The 24,837-nt window shown below is 46.4% G+C and overlaps 1 protein-coding gene across 2 annotated transcripts in view; it reads right to left on the reverse strand.

The window, feature by feature from the left end:
• Positions 1-24,837, reverse strand: part of SPOCK1 (SPARC (osteonectin), cwcv and kazal like domains proteoglycan 1) — a 525,716-nt gene that overhangs the window by 278,066 nt on the left and 222,813 nt on the right. Inside the window, exons 3-4 of one of the 2 annotated variants that reach the window (XM_040444541.1) lie at positions 6,848-6,856; positions 342-387 (exon numbers count right to left, since the gene is read on the reverse strand). In XM_040444541.1, coding sequence (XP_040300475.1) covers positions 342-387; positions 6,848-6,856 — 55 coding nt within the window. The remainder of the gene's footprint in view (positions 1-341; positions 388-6,847; positions 6,857-24,837) is intronic. The other variant, XM_040444543.1, reaches the window with a different exon arrangement.

A 24,837-nucleotide genomic window follows, 5' to 3' on the forward strand; every position in this document is an offset into this window, starting at 1 on the left:
CAGTCTCTTCCACGAATGAAATCACTGGATTCAACCCAACAACTCACCAGGTCATTATAATAAGCATTTTACTCTTTTGTTATTGTTGTGTTAAAAAAAAAAAAAATCCAATGACTGTAGTTGTCAATTCAATACATTTTTAACAATCTGTCTTAGACAATCTCAGGCAAATAACCAAACTGATAAAATACCTTCCATCACCATAGTCATTTTAGGCTCCCAAGTCAGTAAAATAAGACAGCTCACTGGCCTTTTTATGAATACTAGCTCAGCACGCAAGGAAGGAAAAATGAAGCCACATTTCCCACGGAATATACAACAAGAAACATTGCATCCTTTACCTTGGTCAAAAGGCTTGTTGGGATTCCAGTTTCTGAAATAATCATCCTATATAAGGAAAAAAAAAAAGAAAACAAAGGTCAGATTTCAGAAAGCTTCTCACATAACTACACAAAAACCTGCCTTTCTCCCTATCTCCCGAAACACAGAGGAAAGCATGAATGGCTGAGAAATCTTTCCCCAAACAGACATTTATGTGAAATCAAAAATATCAATTTACTTTTCAAATTCTTGTCTTTCAAACTACATGCATTAAACACTGGGAAGAGTAAGAAACATTTCAGCCTCATACGGAAACAACGATGCTCTTCTCGGCTTGACAGATAAACGGAGACACCTTCCAAAAGCAAGGTGGATTTGCTATCAATTATGCTGCAGGTGATGCCCTGCTGCCCTCACTTATGATTAGGCCTCTGTGTTTGTAACAGCTGATAATTTCAACTGTCAACATTCCCTTCATAACTTGCAGTGCAGTTACAGTTTTCCAACACTGGCAAAAGTTAAAAGCAGAGGACCGTTCAAATGTGAGCATTAACCAGAGGCATACATTTAGCTTCGTACCATTTGTTCTGGATGTGTGACAGCAACACAATAAAGACTGGCCAATCCACTCAATGCTGCTTATATCAATTTACGCCGAGGAGAGACACTTTGTTCCTTGGAGACTCACTGGGGTCCAGGCCACTCACTTATTTATAGTTACATGAACCTCTTCCTCTTCTCCCTTTTGGAGAACCTCTCCTTCTTAACTGCTGCCTGCTCTCTTTATCCTCCCCTCCCCCACCTGCACTGTCCCCCAGCATACCCACTCTGTCCCAGCAACCGGTTTGCAAGGTGAAGAGGCTTCACGCGTGTTTATCACCCCCACATCATTTTAGGGCTTGCACACCTTTTCAGGTCATTTCCTCCTCGACCTAATCTACCCAACATTATTTGCTGTCTGTGTTTTTGGCAGGTACTGTGCATGCTGCAGAGTTATAGAGAGCTGCCTACAAAGAGGCCTCAATTTCTCTTCCGGAGAAGCTAATTTACATCAAAGTGTACAATTAGTTTAAATTATCGTCCACACTGTCTCCGGCTGCAGTTTATCTCCGACAAGATCTCCTGTGAATTTTATCAGCCTCTGTGTCGTTCAATTACCTGGCTTTATTAGATCCTTGTTGAGTTCACCTCAGCCCTTAAATAGATTTTAGAAAACTGGATTTAGAGTAAAATCACAACATATTGCTTCTTGGGCAGTGATTCCATTTTCCAGAACATGAATAAACATGAACAGGTTCCTCTGGATGCTAGGGATTCAGCATTAAATTGTTTTTAACTCCAAGGAATTGGGCCACTTTGCTCTGGCTTTAATGTTAGGGCATGACTGACCTTCTCACCCATTTGGTTCAGAAGTCCCTAAGGGCCACACCATGAAATATCAATGAGAAAGTTTAAAACAAGCCCTCTGCTATGTCTCTCCCCACCTATGATTTTAAACACAATCCTAATCTTTTGAACTATGTGGTTTGAAACTCAGCAGCCCGGGTTAAATGAGTCCAAGTTAAGGACTGGATGGGGGTGAGGGGGCTTAGCCTCCGATTTCTTAGCTGGATGGTCGTCAATGTGCTCTCAGCTCTATACACAAGCATGTCACCAACACATTCTGCTGGTCACGAGGACAGGAGAAGAATGAATCTAGGAAGAACCTATCCTCACTGCTGGAGAAAAAAATAACATCCATCCTTCCAGCCGTGGTTCATCAGCGCCCTCTTCACGTATAGAGCCCAGCTTCCTACCCCTATCCTCGTGCAATATGTTCTACTTGAACATGCTGTTCTAAGACATGGAAGTCCTTGGAAGCTTAAGATGTGTGTCCGACAGGGAAGGACTGAAGCCTAAGACAAGTTCCTTTACTTTAATTTCACTTGCCACATTCCCTTTGATGTCAAAGAAAGGTATGAGTAAGTCTCTAGAGCTGAATATTCCCTAATGATTTCAACCTCCTTTGTAACCAGGATGGCATGTGAATGAAGCATGCTTCTGGACCTTGTCATTTTTCCAGGTTAACTACAATGGCCATTTTTACATATTTCTCGGGGGTGGGGGGAATCACCATTTTAAATACAAAGCCTTTCAGTCATAAAAGCAGGTATGTGCATTCAAATAGTTTCAACCGATTGCAAAGGTAAAAAATACTGCCTAATTGCTGCCAAGATGTGAAAGTGCACCTTGAGTGAACACTCGTTATGCAAAGGCAGCCCCTGGCCCAGCAAGGCCAAGCACGGAAGGAAAGTGATTCCCTGCACCTGACTGTTTTTGCTCTGCTGTAGGAACGTACGTTGCCTAGGCAAAAACCAATGAGCCAGGAGCAGATAAACCCATGAGTGTAACTGTTTGGCTAGAGCAAAGAGAAACCCCTATCAGAGGCCAAGGTCATGAACACGTGGCAAACAGGGAAGAACCAGAGCCCAGCTGGGGGGTGGTCAGGGAGCACCGGGGTGGGGCATGGAGGCAGCAAAGTGGAGGATGAGATGCTGGGCGGACAGGGCACCCCGCCACACGGAATGTGCCAGGTCTTACTGGCCCGCACACATGGCAAGTCCAAGCAGGCAGAGGCGGTATCCATCGATCCGCCCCACGTCTGCGAGGATTTCCAGTGAGGCAGCATCTAAACTCAAGTGGAAACAGCCACAGATAAAAGACAGCCCCTTCTAGAGCTGCACCTCCTGAGAACGTGCTCATCCCTGAATTCCACTTATCAGAAGGACAACTGTCTGTGGCACTGAACCAACACTATCAGCACGAGGGCTGGTCATTTCTCCCGGGCTCAAGACTGGAGACAGGGGGTGGGGAAGAAAAACCACCCCAGCTTGTCTTTTATTTTCTATCTAAATTAATACAGCTATATCCTCTTTACACTGTCCTAAAATAGACCCATGACTTCCGGTGCCGTGGGCAGTTCTGCCAGTTTTCTCAGAGTTACAATTCCCACCCTGGGAACCATGCGTGTCCCCACAAAACCCCAATGCCGCAGTGAATTAAAGAGTGTTCCTGCTGCACGGACCCCAGAGTCCCTTCCAGATATCAGCCCAGGGAAGGACTTTAAGAGCCCCTGCCTGTCATCTTCCTTCCAGCCCAAGAAGGTTGTGACCTGGTCAAATTCAGACCGTGGGGTAAAGGCACACGGGATGTGTCAGATCAAACTTGCCAGGGGATGCGAGCGTGTCTGAGTTGGCCTCTTAACTGGTCATTTTATCGTCTAATGAGGAGGCTTCTCAAAATGACTTGCAAGGACCCCAGCAACAGTTCATTTTTAAAACATAAACCTAGATAGAAAGATGCATATCTAAATATAGTCACTTACTAAATTCAGCAACGCCTATTAGTGTATTACACAGGCTAAGGAATGAAGGTCGGCAGTGTTACCACATGTGTATATTTTATGGGCTCTACTACACAGCGTAATGTCAGGCCCCTACTAGACAGGGCAGAGAACAGGCTTCCTCTAAATTCTAACCATAGGAGGGAAGGCTGATTCCATTTTATTGTAGCATTGCTTAAATGAAACTTACCCAACTTTTTAGGTTCTGCTAACATCTAGAAGAACCTATCAATTTAAACAGAGTCTCAAACTTGAGCACGTTCACACTTTCATCCAAAATCATGAAACGTCTCAAGGCAGGAGGATAAAGTTACAGGAAGCCAGAATCAAAAGTTAGCATAACAATCACAGTAACAAAGTGACACATCATGGGGCACCTGGGTGGCTCAGTCGGTTATGCACCGGGCTCTTGATTTCAGCTGGCCTCCTGGTCTCACAGTTTCTGAGTTTGAGCCCCGAGTCGGGCTCTGCACTGACAGTGCTGAGCCTGCTTGGGTTTCTCTCTCCCTCTCTCTGCCCCTCCCCCACTCTCACTCTCACCCTCAAAATGAATAAAGTTAAAAAAAAAAAAGGGGGCGCCTGGGTGGCTCAGTCGGGTTAAGCGTCCGACTTCAGCTCAGGGCATGGTCTCATGGTCCGTGAGTTCAAGCTCTGCGCTGGGCTCCATGCTGACAGCTTAGAGGCTGGAGCCTGCTTCAGATTCTGTGTCTCCCTCTCTCTCTCTGCCCCTCACCTATTCATGCTCTCTCTCGCGCTCTCTGTCTCTCTCTCTCCAAAAAATGAATAAACATTAAAAAAATTTTAATGAATAAAAATAAAAAGAAAGGACACATCATTACCTGTGGAGGATGAGAAAGAAGGCAGTGGTGCTCTTGTTAAAGAAAGAATCAAAGACTGGCAAAGATTACAGTCCCACTTATTTTAATCCTCTGCAGCTGATCAATGCAGGGGGCAAAGACAACTATTTTTCCATTGATCTCAGTAAATATCCTCCTAACACAGAAAAGGATCCTGTAAAATTACTGGCACTCAGGGGTTGGTGCAAAGGAATTTAACTCTGGGTTTTCAACTACTTGAGAGATACTCTGTTTTGAAAAACATGCACGGGAAAGGAAGTCTATTTAAAGTGTATACGTATACAACACATATTGTATACTATTATACAATTATTATACAATTATTCTGCTCTGTAACTCATCTTCCCATAAAATCGTTAAGCCTCCCTAGCACGAAATGATGCAAAAAATATTCCTGCTATATTGTGAGTGATTCAAGTCTCTTCATCATGGATGATCGTAACAAATTGGAAAAGCTATGGTTCCATCCCATTCTGAATGGGAACCTGAATTTCTCTTTCATTGTCCCAGAGCCCCAAGATGGCGGGTGCAATTTAGCTCAAATATTCCCCAAGGATTTCCCTTTCCAGGAGTGCTCATTTCAGCTCCACACAATGTCAACCCAGACTCTGAGGCAGAGATGAGGTGGCAGGACAAAATGGAAACCACTTATGAAACCCAACTTGCCTTAGTTTCACTTACAAACATGGTGATGTCATTTATTATCTACCTTACAGCTCCAGGTAGTACAGATCCAAGACACTTAACTCACGTGGAACACCTCACTTCTCCCTCATACATATTTTAGCCCCGTTGTTTGCACTCCGCAGTTTCATCTAAAGATTGCCTGAGATAATACAAATCATCAGCCTTGCAAATAAATGGGAGCCTCCCCAGTCTCAACCAGGAGTGAGCAACAGGGATTCAAACAGAAGGAAGGAAGGTGAAGGGAGGGCAGACAGCCTCTGTGGCGTCATCTGTGGACCCGCTGCGGGTAAATGCAAAGGGGAGAAGAAGCACTCCCCTGCAAGGTCAGGCAGACTAAAGTGGGGTTTGCGGATCCCGGATGGGGTAGATCCCCATTTACTGAACCCAAAAGCTTGACAAAGAGATTAAGGGACTGTAAGCAAACCGCTCACCTAAAGATTCAGTGCACCCTAGTTCTGTTAATTTTCACACCACTTGACTGGGAACGTTAGGAGGAAGGGCTGGTCGGCAGGTGGAAAGAATGTCTCTAAAATGTACCAGAAGTCACTGGAAAGGTGAGACTCCCAGATGACATCATATAGTGCCTCGGCTGTATAATTAGACATTTGACCGCAATTTTAACTGGCACGCAATGGCAATTTCTACTACCCTATCTACTGGGTGGTACAAAACATTCCATTTATTTACTGGGAAAGGAGCTGGCTTCCCATACCAGCACAGCACCTTATCTCTGTCCAGTTCTCTCTCTGGGCAAGCGACAGAGAACTCCAGCAGGCCTGTCCCGCCCATTCCTGGCAAACAGCCCTACCAGGGAGGAATCCTTCTGAATGAAGTGGCTCCGCTAAGTGGCCCAGCTTGTTTCAGTGACCTGAGGCCCCACCGAGCTTCCCTCCGCAGATCCCCACTCATGAGAACCCTGTTTGCCAGCAAGTGGGAGCTGTGTGCATGAATGCATTTCCATGTGAACGTATCACTGCCACATACCTGAGCCTAGCCTACCTTGGGGCAGGGAAGGAAGATCAGACTCACCTGCATATTCCCCCAAGGCATCACTCAAAAGCACACAATGAATCCTACCTAAATCGTGCAAAATAGAAGGAAGCTGCTCCAGCTTTAACATCTTTGTGTTCCTGTGAAAGTCCCATAACCGTTACTGGGATGCGTGTAAATACAGGTGGGTATATGTTTATACAGACACTCTAAATCACTTTCTTCCTGAATAGAGCGATTCTTTGATAAATTGGTTTGACATTTGGTATAAAGTCCTGCAGGCCCTAGACAAAATGATTTAGAAAATAACAATGTCAGTTGCTCGGCTCTTTCAATAAATAACACACCAGTAAAACACAGATAATAACTGACAATCATACTTGTACTATAACTAATGAGAAAAGATAAAGCAGCAAATGGACTGTTTATATGCATTTGATAAATTGCATCCCCTGGATATACCAATGAAAAATAAATGTGTGTGGTGCTGGTTCACTGAACTAAAACAAATATTTACCACTGAGATTTAGGATTAAGAATGAAATTTACATTTTATTTGGCAACTATGTGGATGCTATGTCTACATACAGTTGAAAAGTCAAAAACCTACCTCAACTTCCTGAGTACGAAAGCATTATAAATGAGAAAAAAAAAATAAAAGAATCAAACAAGAGGAAGGAATGTAAACATTTTCGATAATTGCATCAAATTTTCATATTATCATAACATTACAAAGATCATATGCAGATATTTTCTGTTAAGTCACCAACCATCATACCTTTGAAAAAGTGCCATCGTTCATCAAGTTCGTGGGGAAAAACATTAGGTTACCGGGTAGAATAACACAAGTGGGGAAAAATCAGAGTGTGCTCTAGTGATCCATGTAGTTATTGCAGACCAGACAGCAAAATCATGATTAAATCCCAACACTCAGTCATGATTTCTATCTATGAGAATTGCAAGTGAATAATTTCCTATGACACTGGTCCAAAGGGTGAAATTCGGTAAAAATCCTGAGATGACATCAGAGACCAGAAGTAACAGACCTTCTACAATTCTGCAAAGAAATTCTCCTGCCTTACAGCTCCAAAATAGCTTGAAGGGGTCTAAAACCTGAGAAAGACATGAATTTAGGTCTTAGAAACAGGTAATATGAGTAAGACTGCCATGGCGCCTCTAGCCAATTAAAGGATGACAGCCACCACAAAAGAGTTCCAGCTTCCTCAGGACTTTCTATGTCTCCCCATCTGTCCATCCAATCTGAGGTTGTGGGAAGTGACCCACTGTCTTGTTCATTTCTCAGTGAGAAAAACCAAGGCTGAGATTGCTTCCCAAAAGTATGGTCTGCAGTGGTTTTTGTTCTGGGATATGAATGGGTCTATGAGGCTATGTGTGTATTCGACCAAGCCAAAGGACGTCCCCCAGTCTCAAAGCCATCCCTATCCCTGACTTTATTAACAATATTATCAAAATACTTGTGCTAACCACGAGCCGCCTTCTGAATACCCAGGAGAGAAACAGCCAGAACTATGGAGGCAAAGGCAGAGGAGACAGGATAAAACAAGACCGGCTCTGATGCAGATATGGGTTTAAATTCTTTCTCTGGCACTCATTGGCTGTGTGGCCCCTGCACAATCACTCAGCTTCCCAAGAGTCACACTTCCCTTATCTTTCTCTTATCCGCAGCCACCTTGAAGGTGGCTTTTTATAGGACTGTACTGTATAGGACAAAAAAAATCCGTGCACAAGTGGACTCACACAGTTCAAACCCATGTTGTTCAAGAGTTAACTCTAACAGGTATAAAATTTCAGTAATGTGACTTCTTGTGCATCTGAATCTTACCAATTAGGCCCAAGTGAAGGGAGGCCAATTGTACCTGGTAACAATAATTATCAAGTCTTTTAAATGCATGTAATTTTATTAGTGTCACGTACGAAGAGGAGCTTAGAAAAATAAAAAATCAGTGAAATTTGAAAACTTGAGTTCCAGGCATGTCTCTGTTTCAAGGTCAGGCTTATACTCTCTAAGATTCAGCGACCCCATCTTTAAAAAACAAACAAAAAAGGGGCGCCTGGGTGGCGCAGTCGGTTGAGCGTCCGACTTCAGCCAGGTCACGATCTCGCGGTCCGTGAGTTCGAGCCCCGCGTCGGGCTCTGGGCTGATGGCTCGGAGCCTGGAGCCTGTTTCCGATTCTGTGTCTCCCTCTCTCTCTGCCCCTCCCCCGTTAATGCTCTGTCTCTCTCTGTCCCAAAAAATAAAATAAAAAACGTTGAAAACAAACAAACAAACAAAAAACAAAGGTAATACACCACAGAGCTGTTTGTGCATCAAGTTTTGAACCACTACTAAATATTACATTTAACTCCATTAAAGTTTCTATTGTAAGTAACTATATCCTGATAAGGAAACTGGGCAAGCTCTGGACAGGTGACATTTCCATGTCATCACTGTATGAATGGAAAAAACAGACAGTGTTTGGCACACCAAAATGAGGCCCTTGCCATCTTGTGGCATGTGAGCCTTTACCTCAGAGAAAATACCAGTTATACACAGAAAATACCATGAGGCCTACCTTTGTCCAAGTAGCACAAATTCCAAGTTGAAGAGTTCTGTGAAGGCCACTCCTGCCACATCCGTAGGCTGTCCAACCATGAACAGCCAGACACTACCTTCTAGACTATTAAGGTACAGCTATTAACTATCACCTCGCCCCTTCTCCCGCCCCACCCATCCTGCGCGGGAGGCACGACTGGGGACAGCAGACGTGGTCATCCTCCTTGCTGACCACTGGACTCACTGGAGGGCTTTCCCAACACAGATGCCTCAGCCAGGAGCAGCCGCTTCACTGGTCTGGGCTGTGGCCTCCACAGGGGGGACAGTTTTTGGTTTTTTTTTTAAGTTCCCCGGATGATTCTAATGGTTAGCCCCCTCAGGGGCTAAAGGAAGCCACACATCAACTCAATCACAGTAAATGAAGGATGACTCAGGAATAGTCTGGCCCACAAAGGTAGCACACCAGACGCAGCCCATCAAAGGCCTAACTCTGTCAACATCCAGAGCTTTCCAGAGTTGACTCTTCCAATCCCACGCTAACCCCTCAAGGCGTCCCCAGCTCCATATACAGCACGCATGTCCACTGGCTGCCCAGGAGAGAACCCAGGTCTCAGGTGGGACTCCTCTTCCTTCTTTTTGCTGTTCAGGCAATAACTTCAAGGGAGGGGGGGAGGCAATAATAGGAACCTGGGACTAGCGAGGTGACACTGGTGGGTCTTGGGTTGATCAAACTGTACAAGAGACCTGCAGGTGGGGCTCTGCCCCACACCCTCACCCCACATATATTCATGCCTGAGTCACCTGCAAGGAACAAGCAGCCTTCGCGAGTTGGCTCAGCACAGCTGTGTTCAAAGTCAGGCCTTGTAGCAAATTGAAGTTCACATCAACACGTTCAAATACAAAAAAAAAAAAAAAAAAAAATCAAAGAGTAGTATTACTATTAATTGTACACTAATAACGGCCGTTACTATTTGTGAATGGGCACAAGGTGCCAGACACGGCGCTAATAAGCCCTATGTTTTATTTCACCTAACATTTACAATAACCCGCTAACATAGGGGCAATGAGGACTACTGTGAGGGAGCTGGGGAAACAGGAGCTCAAAGTGAGGAAATTATTACATAAGATCGTGCAGCTAGTAAGGGGCAGAGGAGAATGTGAATTTACTTTTGCTCAAGTCTAAAGATCATGCTCTACCCACCAGATGACGCCACCTCAGTGCCACCGCATGAAGGGAAGAGCACAAGGTATGTATGATGGAGACCCTACAGAGGGGCTGGCAACCCTGGGAAGAGGCCAGCAGGAGAAACCAAGGGATGGGAGATGAACACACAGACCAGAGGCCTTCAAGAGGCCCTCTCTACTGCTGCCATGAACTGTGTGTGTCTGAAGCCTCAGGTTTCCCATCTGTGAAATGGCAGGAATAAACACCTGCTTTACAAGGTCTACATGAGATTGGATCGCAAGTCCATCCGTCATGCGCATGGATCCAAGAGAGGAGGGAGGACACCCTGACTCCCTGATCCACCCCTACTCAACACGCTGGCCGGGGTTTCAGAACCATGGCTGTGAGCCCTGACAAAGCAGCCTCAGAAGCCCTCCGCCTTTGTGTGCTCTGGACTGAGTGCTCACACCTGTCTGCCACCAGCACTCCCTGGAGCCCGGTTCAAAGTGAAGTATCCAATGCAACATCAAGGCACAGCATGGAGGAGGTGGTGGCTTTGGCACCAGCCATCTCTCTAGGAAGCCACGGCTACAGACTTTGCATGAAATTTTCATTAGCTGCACAGCTAGGCCTGCTACACTTCCTCCCAGCCCTGCCATTCAGCCTCGGCTCTTCAAGGGAACATCTGGGAAGCGTAGCAATGAAGACTCCCTTCGCTGTGTCCCCAAGTGTCCTAGCAGCCACCCTGCCCTCCCTCCTGTGCATCCTGAGGCTCTGGCCCTCGGACCACTACATAGCAGATACTCCCCAGCAAGAGAGCCCCAGAAACAGATCTGGTCAACGTCTTTTGTCCATGCCAGTGGTGTCGGTGTCAGGATCTGAGGGTACTCATCTGAGATTTACAACTTCTGAAGTTACATTCCCCCATGGTACGAGGTAATCAGGGCAGGCAAGCCTGCTGAAAAATGGATCCACACTCCTGAGCCACAATTTACCTCTACAGTCACCGACAAGGCTTCCATGGAGAAGGGCGGGTGCCCCCTTTCTAAGGTTCCAGCCAATGCGAAAACTGGGGCTCACCAGAACAACCCTCTGCAACCGAAGACCCCCATAGGACCCACACTCCCAACAGCCGCTGGGTCCAATGAACACATGGTCATGGAGACAAGCTACCTTTCCTCTCACTCAGCAAGAGCTTACACAATTCTGTGAAGGATATGACAGAGCCTCTCAACCCCAGCATGCCAAAAAAGATGCTCGGTACACTCAGGAGACTTAGAGAACCAGAAAGCACTGCAGCCAGGCTCCATGCTTGGGAACCTGGTCACTAGACCTCTTGGTCCCCGACAAGATGTATCTATGTCAGGTGACAAGATGGAAAGCCCAGAGACACTGCAGGAGAGCATTCCTCATACTAAGAGCAATGTGCATTGAGTCCCCCAACAGGGGTCCAGCCCTTGTTTTGTGGGATCCATGTGCAAGTCTAGTCCATGAACATATGACTGTCCCATTCCTCTGCAGGGAAATTCCTACAATCTGGCCATGCTCATTTGGGGTCTGGAGCACCCGCAGAGACAGAGGAAAGGTGAAGCTGCCAAAGAAAGTGGGGCAGAGACGCAAGGACCTTGATGCCTGAGGAGACCTGCAGATTTTAAGGCATTGAGGAACCGCTGGAGGGCTTCCTTAGAGGTGGATTCCATCAAATTGGTATTTTCTGAACCATGCTGGGCTTACTCTGTGTGGGACAAATTAGAGGCAGTCCAAGTGAAATCAAGGACACCAGAGCCCTCCAAGGCAAAGTTATCAAGTGACATCATTTACATGGTAACAAAACACACATTCAACAGACATTTATTTCTTGTGGAGGAACGCTTTGCTGGCAGAAACCATCGTGATACCTTCATTTTTACACTCTTTTTCCATGTATTATTTGGGGAAATAACAGGAATGTTGATAATAATGCTAGTCTCTTCCAGTTCCAAAATTCAGTGATTCTAATTATGTCAAACAATCAACTGTGCCTGAAAGCTCTATATGAATAGAGCAGGAGCAATTTTCGCAGAGTAGCGAGACTATTATTGAGACTATACTAGACTATAATGTACTAGAGGAATCCAAGATGCAGCAAAGCAGTGAGCTGCCTTTGCTTTGATTTTTATTTTTGGTTCAAATGGAAGGACCTAATATGAACACAAATAGTAATTATGTCCTAGATCTTTAAAAATCCTCTTCCTATGGGGGCGCCTGGGTGGCGCAGTCGGTTAAGCGTCCGACTTCAGCCAGGTCACGATCTTGCGGTCCGTGAGTTCGAGCCCCGCGTCAGGCTCTGGGCTGATGGCTCCGAGCCTGGAGCCTGTTTCCGATTCTGTGTCTCCCTCTCTCTCTGCCCCTCCCCGGTTCATGCTCTGTCTCTCTCTGTCCCAAAAATAAATAAACGTTGAAAAAAAAATTAAAAAAAAATCCTCTTCCTATGAAATAACTTTTGAGCATTCAAGAAAGAGTCCAGTTGGATTTTTTTTTCACATGATGCTCAGAGGTACTGACACAGAAGCTCTAGCAAAAAAAAAAAAAAAGGTCCAAGATCAAATTCTTTAGCTCAGCTACCTTTTCGTGTGAGGGGGAGACTTCCGGAAGAAATCACGTAAGAAGACAGGAAGAATACAGAAAATCAAGAAGCAGTCCGAAGGGCCCAACAAGCAAGGGTAGCTACTTCATCCACTCCATCACCACACCATCTCGGGGCCCAGAGCCCACCTCCTCAGAGGCCTGGGAAAGAAAAACAGGAGCCATGGCACCAACACACATGTACCAGGACTATGTGGCTACTATGCTGGAGTGGTGTTGGGTCCTGTTGGTTAAAATCGCCTTCTCAGTCAGCCAGTTGCATGGTCACATTTTCTAGGTATCTCAACACCCTTAAGTAGCGTCTAAGACCCACAGGACGAAGGAAAGAAAAAAATATAGAAAAGTGCGGGGGGAGGGGAGTGCCTGGGTGGCTCGGTCGACTAAGAATCTGACTCTTGATTTCAGCTCAAGTTATAATCTTGCAGTTAGTGAGATTGGGCACCACGTCGGGCTGTGGGCTACTAACACGGAACCTGCTTGGGATTCTGTCTCCCCCTTCTCTCTGCCCTTCCCTCACTCATGCTCTCTCTATATATACATATAGAAAAGGACTCTATATATACATACAGGAAAATCAAGATGGTTATAATGGTTGGGGGAATATGAAGCTGCTTATACTTTATTAGTTATCAATTTAAAAAACATGACATGGGGGTACCTGGGTGGCTCAGTCCATTAAGGATCTGGCTCTTGATTTCAGTTCAGGTCATGATCTCACAGTTTGGGAGTTCGAGCCCCACATCAGGCTCTGGGCTACAGTGCAGGGTCTGCTTGGGATTCTCTTTCCCTCTATTGCTGCCCTTCCCCTGCTTGCACTCTGTCTCTGTCTCTCTCAAAATAAAATAAGCTTAAAAAAATCAACATGACATGAATTACTTCTTGGATTTGTATGTTGTCTACTCACTGATCTGTTTACTCATTCATTCATTCAAAGTTCTATGGAAGAGGAAAAATGAGGACAGCATCACTGAACCATTACAGGCAGAGAAACTCTAGTGCACAGAGAGGTAAAATCATTTGGACACGCATTCACACAGCACTAAAACGTGCAGTAGAAGATCCATGGAGACCAACAGCTTGGGCTGAGAAATGTACCCATGTCCCAGACAAAGGAAGTAACAGTGAAACGCTTCTTGGGCCATGACCAAGGCCAATGAGTAGGAACATTCCATTCCGATGGGATGGATCCTGAATGGAACCACAAAGCCTTATCAGTAGCCTGTTTCTGGGCTGGCACATAGGGTCGCCGTTCATTTATTCCTTTGTTCTGGCATTTCAGCTACCCTGTAAGGAATGAAAGACCTAGGATTCACAAGGGGTGACCCTCAGCTCACTCACAGTGCACAGCCCCTGGCAGAAACACGAAGGACAAGGGCCCAGGACTCAGAGCAGAAATCGCACATTTACCCATGAGGCGGTGACAGCTCCGGCTCCGACACCTAAGCCAAATTGTGGCTCGATTTACTAAGGGATCCGAGGCTCAGACACCTCATCTGATTTACCAGCAGGACACACAAATCACAGCTAGACTCGGAGGCACCTCGTCAGCACTGCCTGCCGGAATTATTTGCGAACAAGACCGCGCGGGTTATTTTGGTGTTACCCATCAAAGCCTCTGAGCTCCTTTCTCACATCTCTCTTTTCACGAAATTCAGCTCTTAACCCAGCTTGGAGCTGAACTCAATGGTTCTGCTTCCCCATCAGAAACGCACAAAAGCATAAAAGCCTATGGCAGTTTCTTCACCAGGAACTTCTCTTGATGTCCCCACTGCCACTGCCTAAGTGATTCTGGGCCAGCGAGTCAACCTTTGTGAACTGCAGTCCCCTCACCTGTAAAATGAGGGCAAAGGTGCCCACTCCGCAGGGTGGACTGGAGGGGTCATCTGAGACATACATGCAAAACGCCCAGCACGTAGCTGGCGCCAGAAGATGGTAACTGCATTTTCTAATTGACCTCTGCGCGTCCTGTGCTCTGAGCCGAAAATAGGGTTTTCGAAACAGACTGCTGGTGGACTCTGGATCAGGAGACTGGTTATACTGCCATCCTGACTCTGAGGAGATTGTGAAGCAATGAAATCTGGGTGATGGCTGCTTTGGAAAAGCAGCAGCCACGGCTCTATGCGAAAGTGTAAATAAAATGGCACTTAAGTAATCACATCACTCACAGCTTAATGCATGTGATCCAGAGCTTCAAGCAAGCGTGTGCGTGTGATGGATTTCTCATTATCTGTTGGCTGCCACGGCGGTCCATCCAACCGTCTGCAGGCGTCCTGGCTGGGAACGTCTACATGAGCTCCTGATGGGACCCACACTCCTCGCTATCAGTAGGAACAGACTGAGCAGGAAGGAGGCGATGCCTTCATAATAAGGTGATAATGCAAACAGACGTGTGTGCTTGAGGGAGAGCTACCAGGGTCTAAGTCAGCCACTAAAGGTACGTTCCTCAGTTCGCAGGGGCTCCTAAAAGAGTTTGGGCCGGAGGAAATTTCTAGCTTAATCCTCCTGGTCCCATTAGGGGGGGATGGAGCCTCCTCGGACGCCAAACATAGCCTACTCTCGACTTTGCAGTGTCGAGCACCAAACCAAGCACCAAAAGAAGGATCCAGGAATGCTGCACTAAATCTACCTCCTTCGTGGGGGGAGGGAGGGTCTCTGAAATCCCAGGGGTCTCCCTTTGCCTAGAACTGCCCTGAAAGTGGTCACGAACTAACTGGAGTATGCTAGGTCCTTGGACCATTTATGCTCCGGATAAATGGAGAACCTCCAGAAAAGCTACTTCAGAATCCAATGGCAACATTAAATCTAAGTTCACCGAGGCACCTGCCACCTTTCCCCAGGGAAAGAGCTCCCTAAACATGGGTATATTTGATTGAGGCAAGGCTTGTCCTAAGAGGCTCTGCCCTTCCTGCCTCCACCTCCCAGCAGGGCTTCTGTGCCCTCACGGACTCCCCGCCTCTGCTCGCACATGAAAACTTGCTCCTGGACCCTTCCTTCAGGGCCACGTAAAGAGGACTATGATAGCTCCCAGACCATTCATATTCAACAAAGGATCCGAGCCTGAGGTGCCAAAATCCTACCGTCTGCCAAAAGAAAGGCGAGGAATATTTGGGGAGAGGGTCTCGGCTGCCCCCCGAATTTACAGCATACCCGTCAGCCTGGTCCCAGTAAGTGTAGAAGGAGAAGAGGATGAAGAAAGCAGGGAGAGGAAAAGAGAATGAAAGTCTGCAAAGAGTCTTGAAGGGAAAACACCAGGAAAGGCAGCACTGGCAATGTGAGAACACTTTCTCCTACAGATCCAAAATGGACCCAATGGATGGTAGCACAAGAACCCGGGACCTAGGGAGGTGCTGGCATCCTGCCGTGTTCTAAGGGAGGGAGGGGAATTCAAGAAAACAGCAACTCGAGCCTGTGTTCGGCCCACAGTGGGAAGTAGCATACATCTACTGAACGTCGACTGGCAGCTGAGGACTACACTCTACACTTTACGCTGATTATTCCTCATGATGATCCCGATGACGTTGCAAGGATGGAGATGTCCGTTACCTTTCACAGCTAAGGCTCAAAGAGGTTACATAACTTGTTTGCGGTCACACAGCAGGAAGCAGCAGAGCAGGGTTTCAAATCCAGCTCTGCCCGACCACAGAGACCTGGGCTCTTTTCCATGCGCCACGATCACCCCGGGGGCCCCCCCCCCCCGCCCCCGAGGGCTGAGTATCTCACCAAGCCCTAGACCATCAGCTCCCAGAGGGTGGACGCCGCTGGACCCAGCTCAGACCTGAGCAACCAACAGAGACTCAGAACAGCTACGGGTTGAATGAGAACTGGTATGTGAAGACATTATGACTTTCTCTGGCAACTAGTAACTTCACTCTTTTGAAGACAAAGGCCCAACCTCGATAAAGCCCAGGGAAGCTGAGCCTCTAGGGCTCAGATCTGGGTGGAGGCAGAGTATGGGAAGAGAAGGGAGAAGAAGTGAAATCTCAAGAGACACCCTGGATGGGTGGCAGGGAGAGGCTATGCTACTGCACCAGACCCCTTCGTGGCTGCTGGGCGAAGCTGTGGTTCCGAGGATGAAGCAGGAGCCTGGCCAACAAGAGGCACAGCATCCAAGCAGGTTCCAGGAAGGGCTCATTCGCATTCGAAGTGAGACCACCTTGTGAGGTGCACAGGTTTGCAGGCTGATCCGTCAATCACTCCAGACTAATGTGCCTCTTCCCCCAGCTGCAGCATAAGCTCAGACCTGACCCCGCAGCCCAGCAGACCAGGGGGGGCTCCCAAGGAGTCATTATGCAAGCACACATGCCTTCACAAACCCAGGGTCCGCATTAGTAAAAATTAGATGCAAATGTGATAGGGGTCATGGCTCGCCTTCCTGCTGGCCCTTGCCTGCCACACAACAATGATGCCCGAATGACAGAATCGGAGAAAATACTTAATAAATTATGACCACGCACTCAAGCACAGCAGCCCAGACCTTTTGTGCTTATTAACACGGTCTCTCTGCTCTTTAGAGGACCACAGTATTCTTAAGTCTTTTGCAACTAAAAGGTACCTGGGAACATAAATCTTCCTCACTGCAATGTGAACAACTCCCGTAACAACAACGGCAGTTCATTACCACGCCATTTTGGGTTCTATTTCTCCAAGAAAATAAATTACCAGTTTAAAAACTATCAGAAACGTGTTCCACTAATACTCAGCTTAAACATGATTATTTATTAGAAAGTATTGGAAGCTACTCACACCTGTGGTAACTATAAGCACATGTGGTCCTCATTGTGTTTTATATTTAAAGGCGGGGAAAAATACATAAAACAAAAAGTGGTACAGATTTCCATTTAAAAAAATTTTTTTAGTGTTTATTTGTTTTTGAGAGAGAGAGAGAGAGAGAGAGACAGCGCAAGTGGGGGAAGGGCAGAGAGAGAGGAAGACACAGAACCCAAAGCAGGCTCCAGGCTCTGAGCTGTCAGCACAGAGCCCGACGCGGGGCTCGAACCCAAGAACAGTGAGACCATGACCTGAGCCGAAGTCAGAAGTTTAACCGACTGAGCCACCCAGGCACCTTTAGATTTCTGTTTTTAAACAGGTCTTTAGGGGCGCCTGGGTGGCGCAGTCAGCTAAGCGTCCGACTTCAGCCAGGTCACGATCTCGCGGTCCGTGAGTTCGAGCCCCGCGTCGGGCTCTGGGCTGATGGCTCAGAGCCTGGAGCCTGTTTCCGATTCTGTGTCTCCCTGCCCCTCCCCCGTTCATGCTCTGTCTCTCTCTGTCCCAAAAATAAATAAATGTTGGAAAAAAAAAAATTTAAACAGGTCTTTATTTTTTTTAGGCCAGCTCTGGCCTCTGTGGCAGATCTTGGTGATGGACCAAATGCTCAGGAAGGGAAGAACCCGGCAGGCAAGCGATGGGAGAGAGGAAAACACACCGGGTACACTGGCTACCCTATGCCAGGTGGGGCTCACCCCTCCAAACTAGGGCTCTGCAAACCTTTTCTATAAAGGGCCAGAAAGTAAATATCAGCTCCCTTTGTGGGCGAGACACATACTCTTGTCGTAAAAGATGATAAGGTTAAAAACTAGGTATTTTAAAGGAAGATGTACATACATTCTATTCAGTTCAACAGACGCTTATTTGACTCTCTTGGTGATGATTATCTAAGGGCTTATTACAGGAGGCGAGGAGCAGCTGGAGAGTTTCCTTACCATCCTGAAGTTCCATCCTTAACAAAAACAGACTCTGTAATCCGGAGGCAAAATGGAGGAGACTCACTGTAACAACTGATCCGGTGAACTCCTTGGCCACAGTGCTCCTGGCTGCTGCCTCCAAGGCCATCACCCCTCCCCCACCCACACGTTAGGGCAACCAACAAAGGCCTCACACAGCCATCATGATGTCAACAGTTTCGGTCCAGATTTCCCCGGCAAAAGACAGCTGCGGTCCAGCCATGAGACCACCCATGTGCACTAAGCCACGTACTCTACCTCCTGGGCTCAGACTTTTTGGTCAAAACTTGTCTCTAGCTGAGGTTCTGGGACACAGAGGCCTGCTCCTGTCTGAGCATTTGGTGACACTTCCCTGGAGTGACAGCACTGGCAAAGAGTCCTTAAGGACCCATGAGACTTCTCCCACAACCTACCCAACTGGAAAACGGGAAAAAAAAAAAGCACAAAAAAAAAACCACTCATAATTGTCTTCCTGAGACCACTGTGGGTGAAAATTTAGTCAAATTGTTGGAAATTAGCTAACCAGGGAAAGAAACTGCATTTCCTTCTCTTTTTTCATCTCCAGCTCCAAGGATAAGATTCCTCTCAGATGCCCCTAAAAGTTTCTGCAATTGTCTCTAGACAGGCACTAGTGAAGAGAGAAAGTAAATTGCTCTCTGCAATTACTAAGCTTTGAACTCCCTAAACAGCCAATCTTCATGCTGCCATTGTAGTCGTGTCTACGGACGGCTGGTTCAGGCGAGGGCAATCATTCCCAGAGCCCTTCGCTACTGCTAAATGTTCAAAAGGCAATGTGGAAAATTACCCAGAAAACAGCTGTTTATGCTTTAGGCAGCTCCTACATGGGGAGAGAAGCAATGGGCGGGTGGAAGTCAGAAGCCATAAAATTGAGAAAATACTATTTTCAAGTTAAATGTGAAGGGAAGTCCCTTTGCGAGAGGTAATCAATAGTCAAGCGGAAGCCAAGAGGACAAGACTCCCCGGTTAAGGAGAGACGGCAAGCGGTTAAGAGTCACCCCCAAATAACAAGTCACTGAGCTAGAGCAGGCCCCAGAGAGTGAACTCACCGCCTGTTATGGTCACCGGAGCACTCAAGGTGCCTCACCCAGCAAGGGGAGCCGGGCCCAGCCCCCAGATGCTGTATGATTTTCTCCTCCCATGCACACAACTCTACAACACAGACGTAGCTTCTAAATCATCTGTAGTAAACTGTGCTACTGAAGGCACAGTGCTGACATTCTGAAAGGCCAGGTAATGGCAGCTGTGATTCCCCTCCAACCATAAGCCAAGAATCTAAAAGAGACTTGGAAACCCTTGGATACACCCAACCCCAACTCTGTTCCAAGTCTTGCCAACAAGCCACCCTCAACATAGAGGCTCAGCATGGTATCCTGAGTCCTATTCAGGGCTTCCCATAGGAGGGTCCTACCTCCCTCACCAGGCCAATTCCCACAGGCATAGTTGTGAGGATTCGATCAGTAGGCTGGAAACTAAGAGTCTTCAACTAATGAATAGAAAGACAAGATCTGGAAGCAGCCAGAGATTCTGATCTCTGGACTCTGAGGTTTTGGAGACCAGGCAGTCATTAGATGCTAAGCTTGGACACCAGGCTACATTTAAAAGGGAAATCTGGACTCACAATGATTTTTTACTTCCACAATTCTAGACCAGGTTGTTGCTAAGCATCGAAGTCCAGCACATTTTATCCAAAACCTTAAGGTTCTCCTGAGTGCACGAGGGGAACAAGATGCAATGACTTCCAGAATGAGGAGAAATTGGAAAACTTTCAAAGGTACTGAGGAGGCAATCAGCTTCAAAGATCTATTTCTGAGATGGAGAACTGGGGAAGGAGAAGCTTACCTAAATTTTACATCAGGACTTAACTATTCATAGCAGGAGGCTGGAATGTGGTTTTGTTGGCTTGATCCAAATTGCAAAGAGCAAGGATGCATCTTCATTGGCAGGGTGGCAGGGTAGAGAACTGAGCTTTGGAGCCCAGCAGAGCCACTAGGCATCTGGCCTCCAGCGTGTATTCCCTGTGTGACTTTGGAAAGGTACTAAACCTCTCACTATTCCAATCTATAAACTGAGGTTATTAATGGGGCCAACTCCCTAGACTTTACAGAGTCCAAATGAATAGTAGTCCATGAATATTCATAAACAGTAGCCATTATAAGTAGAATTACTGTTTAATGGGTGATTCTCATTTAGGTGCATTTTAACTCTGGATTCCTCTTCTTTTCAAAGTCTTCCCATCACTACCATTTGAGGGGGGAAAAACACCCTAAAGGGAATGCTTGATTGGCCTGTTGCTTTTCTTTAAAACACAGTATACTCTGGTTTCAAGGTCTCAAAACAGGTGCAAAGAGTCAGTGACTTAGAGTCTTAAAAAAGAAGAAAGCAAAAACCCTCCCTAACATGTAAGCCAGAGGCAAAGGTGAGGAAAGGTGGTTCTGTTTCATCATAAAGAAAAAGCAATAAAAAAAAAAAGGGAAAGGAAAAAAAAGAAAAAGTAATTCTTATGGAGGAAAGACCACAAGTCTCCCAGCTGGAGATGTGCTGGTTGAAGGTAGGACAAAGCTGTAGAGAGCAGTACACTGTTCTCAACAAGAGCGGGAAATCACGTTTTTCTAGATGTGGTTTTAAATTATGTAAGGGAAACAGTATGCAAAGAAGAAAACTCATAAATATCTTCCTCATCAAGAAACATCCGAAGAGTGAAAGAAACAAGCCAGAGTGAAAGAAGATACTTGCATCATTTGAAACCAACAAATGGCTTAGGGCGCCCGGGGGGCTCAGTTGGTTAGGTGTCTGACTTCAGCTCAGGTCATGATCTTCTGATTTGCAGGTATGAGCCCCACAATGGGCTCTGTACTGATAGCTCAGAGCCTGGAGACTGCTTTGGATTCTGTGTCTCCCTCTCTCTCTCTGCCCCTCCCCCACTCGAACTCCATCTCTCAAAAATACATAAACATTAAAAAATTCTAAAAATGAAAACAAATGACTTGCATCCAGAATATAAAGACTGTACACAAATCAGTAATAGAAAAAACGACCCCATTCAAAATATGGGCAGGAGATTTGAATAGGGCACTTCTAAATAGAGGATACCCCTAAGCCAACATTTATCAGAAGGGCTTAAGCCTTAAACTATGACTTTGCACAGTATAAGGAAAGATGAAGGACAACTGGCACTGTCACGCAGGGCACAAGGCGAGGCGCTGATGTGATGTTAGCCACTTCAGAAGACGGCTTGACAGGTGCCCCAGAGACTCCACCCCCCAGGAAGATACCCAACACAAATGGGCACACGTACGCAAAGGGCTTATACAAGAACGGTCATCAGCAGCAACACTCAAAGTAACCCTCGGTGAAACAACTCAAGTATCTACCAATAGCCAATGGATCGACTGTGGTCTGTGTGTGCACAAGGGCACAGTAGGCAGCAATGGCAACAGACCAAACGTCGCTACACATTACAATGTGGACGGCCCCAGGTGCATAAACTGGCACAGAAGAGCACAAACTGTATGATGTCATTTACAGCGAATTCAAAAACAGCAAGACTAAGCTCTGATGCAAAGTTGGAACAGCAACTCTGGGAAGAAGCGAGGGAGTAAGTTAGCGAGGACAAGTCACACTCACAGGTGCCAGGAACATTCTGTCTCTTGCCCTAGGTGCAGGTTGCACAGGTTTGCTCCCTTAGTAATAAGTCTCTTCTAGCTGGCACTTGGTACGCATGCGTATTAGACTCCACTAAAAAAGTGTAACGAGTGAGTGAAACAAAGAAACAATCTATTCTGTTGTACCTATGTGATCTAGACAGGTCACTGCTTAGTTGGAAATAAAGAAATATTCTGAGCCAGAAAAAGGCATTTCCTGGAAACACCCACATGGCAGAAAGTGTTTTTGTGACAGCTGGACAGGCACACCCCAGAGTCGGAGAGATGGGTCCTAGTCTCAACCATAAAAGTCAGGAAGCCAGAAAGCCACAAGGGAAACCCAGGACCTGCACAAATAACCATCAATGTATTAACTGCTCCTTAAGTGGCAGCATTGTTTTAAACACTTAAATGGATTAATTTGTGTAATCCTCATAAATTCCTACTTTTCAAATAAACACAGAGGAGTTAAGTGTGTGACATAAGGTCACACAATTAGCAAGGGACAGAGCATGGACTCATTCAGTCCAGGGACTACTGCTCTGGAATCCACATGCTTTAGGCACGTGCTATGCCAGCACCGAAACCATCTGACCATCTAAGAACAAACAATAAATCCAGCCACTCACCTCAGCAGAAGCAGTCACGGAACCAATGGGGAGAGGAAAGTCAGGCCAAGAGGAGAAAATCCATTGCTTACAGAACACCTACTAAGTGCCAGGCAATGAGCTGGGTACTCTAAGCCAAATTTGATTTAATTTTCAGAAGAGCACTATCAGGAACTGTAGCTACTCTTACCATCCCTATTTGAGAGAAGTAGGAAGTGAGGCTTGGAAAACGTTAACTTTCCACTGCTGGTGAAGGGCACGGGGAGGATCTGAACCGCAAAGTCCCACAACCTGAAAGGTCAGTAAAGTCTACAGGCCAGAATAGGTCCTGGCAGCACCGTGTTTCCATGGCAACTCCAGGGAAGCCACCATCACTGAAGTGGAGTTTACGAGGGGAAGTTCACACCTGCGAGATTGCTTTACAGGACCAGACCAGCGCCCAATCCAACCAGTAAGAATGGAGCCCTCCTGCTCGGCGACAGGGGTGGGCTGACATGTAAGGATCCCTCCACAAACAAAAGCTGGAGTGAGATGTCCTACCTGGAGTGGTGGAGCAGACATCTGTTCTGTCTGTGCCAGAGAGTCCCCCCTCTGCTTATAAGAGAATGCTTTACCTATGATTCAGGCCTGGCTCACCACGCCCACCGGTCACACAGACGAGAGTGAGCGAGAGAGGGGATTTCACCCTCCTGGCCATACCACAGCGATTCACCCAGGAATTGGTACATGACCTTGCAGATGAGTCAGAGTCCTCTCTGAGCTTGCATACGGATGCCGGAGAGAGAGGGCTCTAAGTGACTCCTTTAGGAAGAACTGGCTTGGAACTTCTCCAGAATATCTTTCCAGTCACATGGAAAACTCATGTCTAAGGATAAAGCCAGTGTGTCAGAGCAGATGTAGTGGGGAGATAAAGAGAAAGTGAGGGCAAGCCCTGGATGCAGCCCTGCCTGAAGTCCAACATTGGACTTTCTAAGTACATGGAACACAACCTGGCTTTGCATTTGAGCTAGTCTGAATTGGGTTTCACTGCCTTGCAACCATGAGAGTCCTAACACAGCACAGGTCTCTGGATAAGGCAGGATATAGGGCTATGTTCTGAAACAAGTGATGGCAGATTGAACAGGGGAAGCCAAGCAGTCTGAGAGGCCTCTAAGGAGGGTTCCGTACAGGAACTATGTTGGGCTGAACTCCCAAAACCTATCATCAGCTTCGGGGAAAGGAAGGTAACACAGATGCATGAGAAAACTCCGTCGTCTCCACTCACTGGCGTAGTGGGGAGACAACAAAACAAAACAAAACAAAACAGAACGACTGGGGGGAAGCCAGATCAAAATGCTGGGGCAGCTACCAGGGTGCAGAACCGATATCAAACAGCTGAGTCACCTATCATCTTTCAGAGCAAACAGCTGTCAGAAGGAAGCACTTCCACGGCAGAGCTGAACACAGCCAGGCTTGGCTCTTACCAACGGATCTCTATGGGGTAATGAATTGACCCATCTTTAACAAGATTTTCCTGCGATTTTAATTCCATACAAGAATCAACCAGTGAGAAAGAACAAAATGATATTTTACTACCTGTAGATACACACCTTAACTTTTAAATCCGTATCTTCAGATAGGAAGGGGGTCGGGAATAAGAGGAAATTAAATCCATAAATCCACTGATTTATCACTGCACAAACACAGAACTGGCATGACAGTAAACTCTTTTCGCAGACTGTATTTCCCCCAGAGTCAGTGCTGCAAACACAGTGGAAAATCCTGATTTGGAATGAGAAATAATTCCATTTTAATCTTGTTTATCTTCTTGGTCTAGTAATCCCCTGTGGCCACTGCCCATCTGGCACGCTCCTGTAAGAAAACTGTGGCCACAGTTGTTTCATTCAATTCTGTGGTTGGTTTGTGGAATGTTTTTTTCAATGTATACAATAGAGGCCATTGGGTATTGGGCTTATTTTTCTTAAATAAATCTAATAAACCAACACCAAGCACCATTTATTTCAGGAATATGTTGAAAGTACAAATAACATGTAGGCAGCCTTTATGAGAGCACATGAAATGCTATCTGCAGGGAAGTTAACAGAGCCCAACAAATTAGTCTAATCTCAAGTGGACCAGGAGGAAGCAAACAGACTCACCAAAGCAAGATGCAATTAGTAACAATATTCTGCAATTCGGCAGCTCGCATCATCAGAGCATCTGAGGATGGGCAACATGCCTTAATTAATTCTGACAGTGCCCTTTAGAGCCCCAAATCACAAACGTT

This window comes from Herpailurus yagouaroundi, unplaced genomic scaffold, assembly GCF_014898765.1.
Source record: "Herpailurus yagouaroundi ecotype Mexico unplaced genomic scaffold, PumYag 192, whole genome shotgun sequence".
Classification (NCBI taxonomy): Eukaryota; Metazoa; Chordata; class Mammalia; order Carnivora; family Felidae; genus Herpailurus; species Herpailurus yagouaroundi.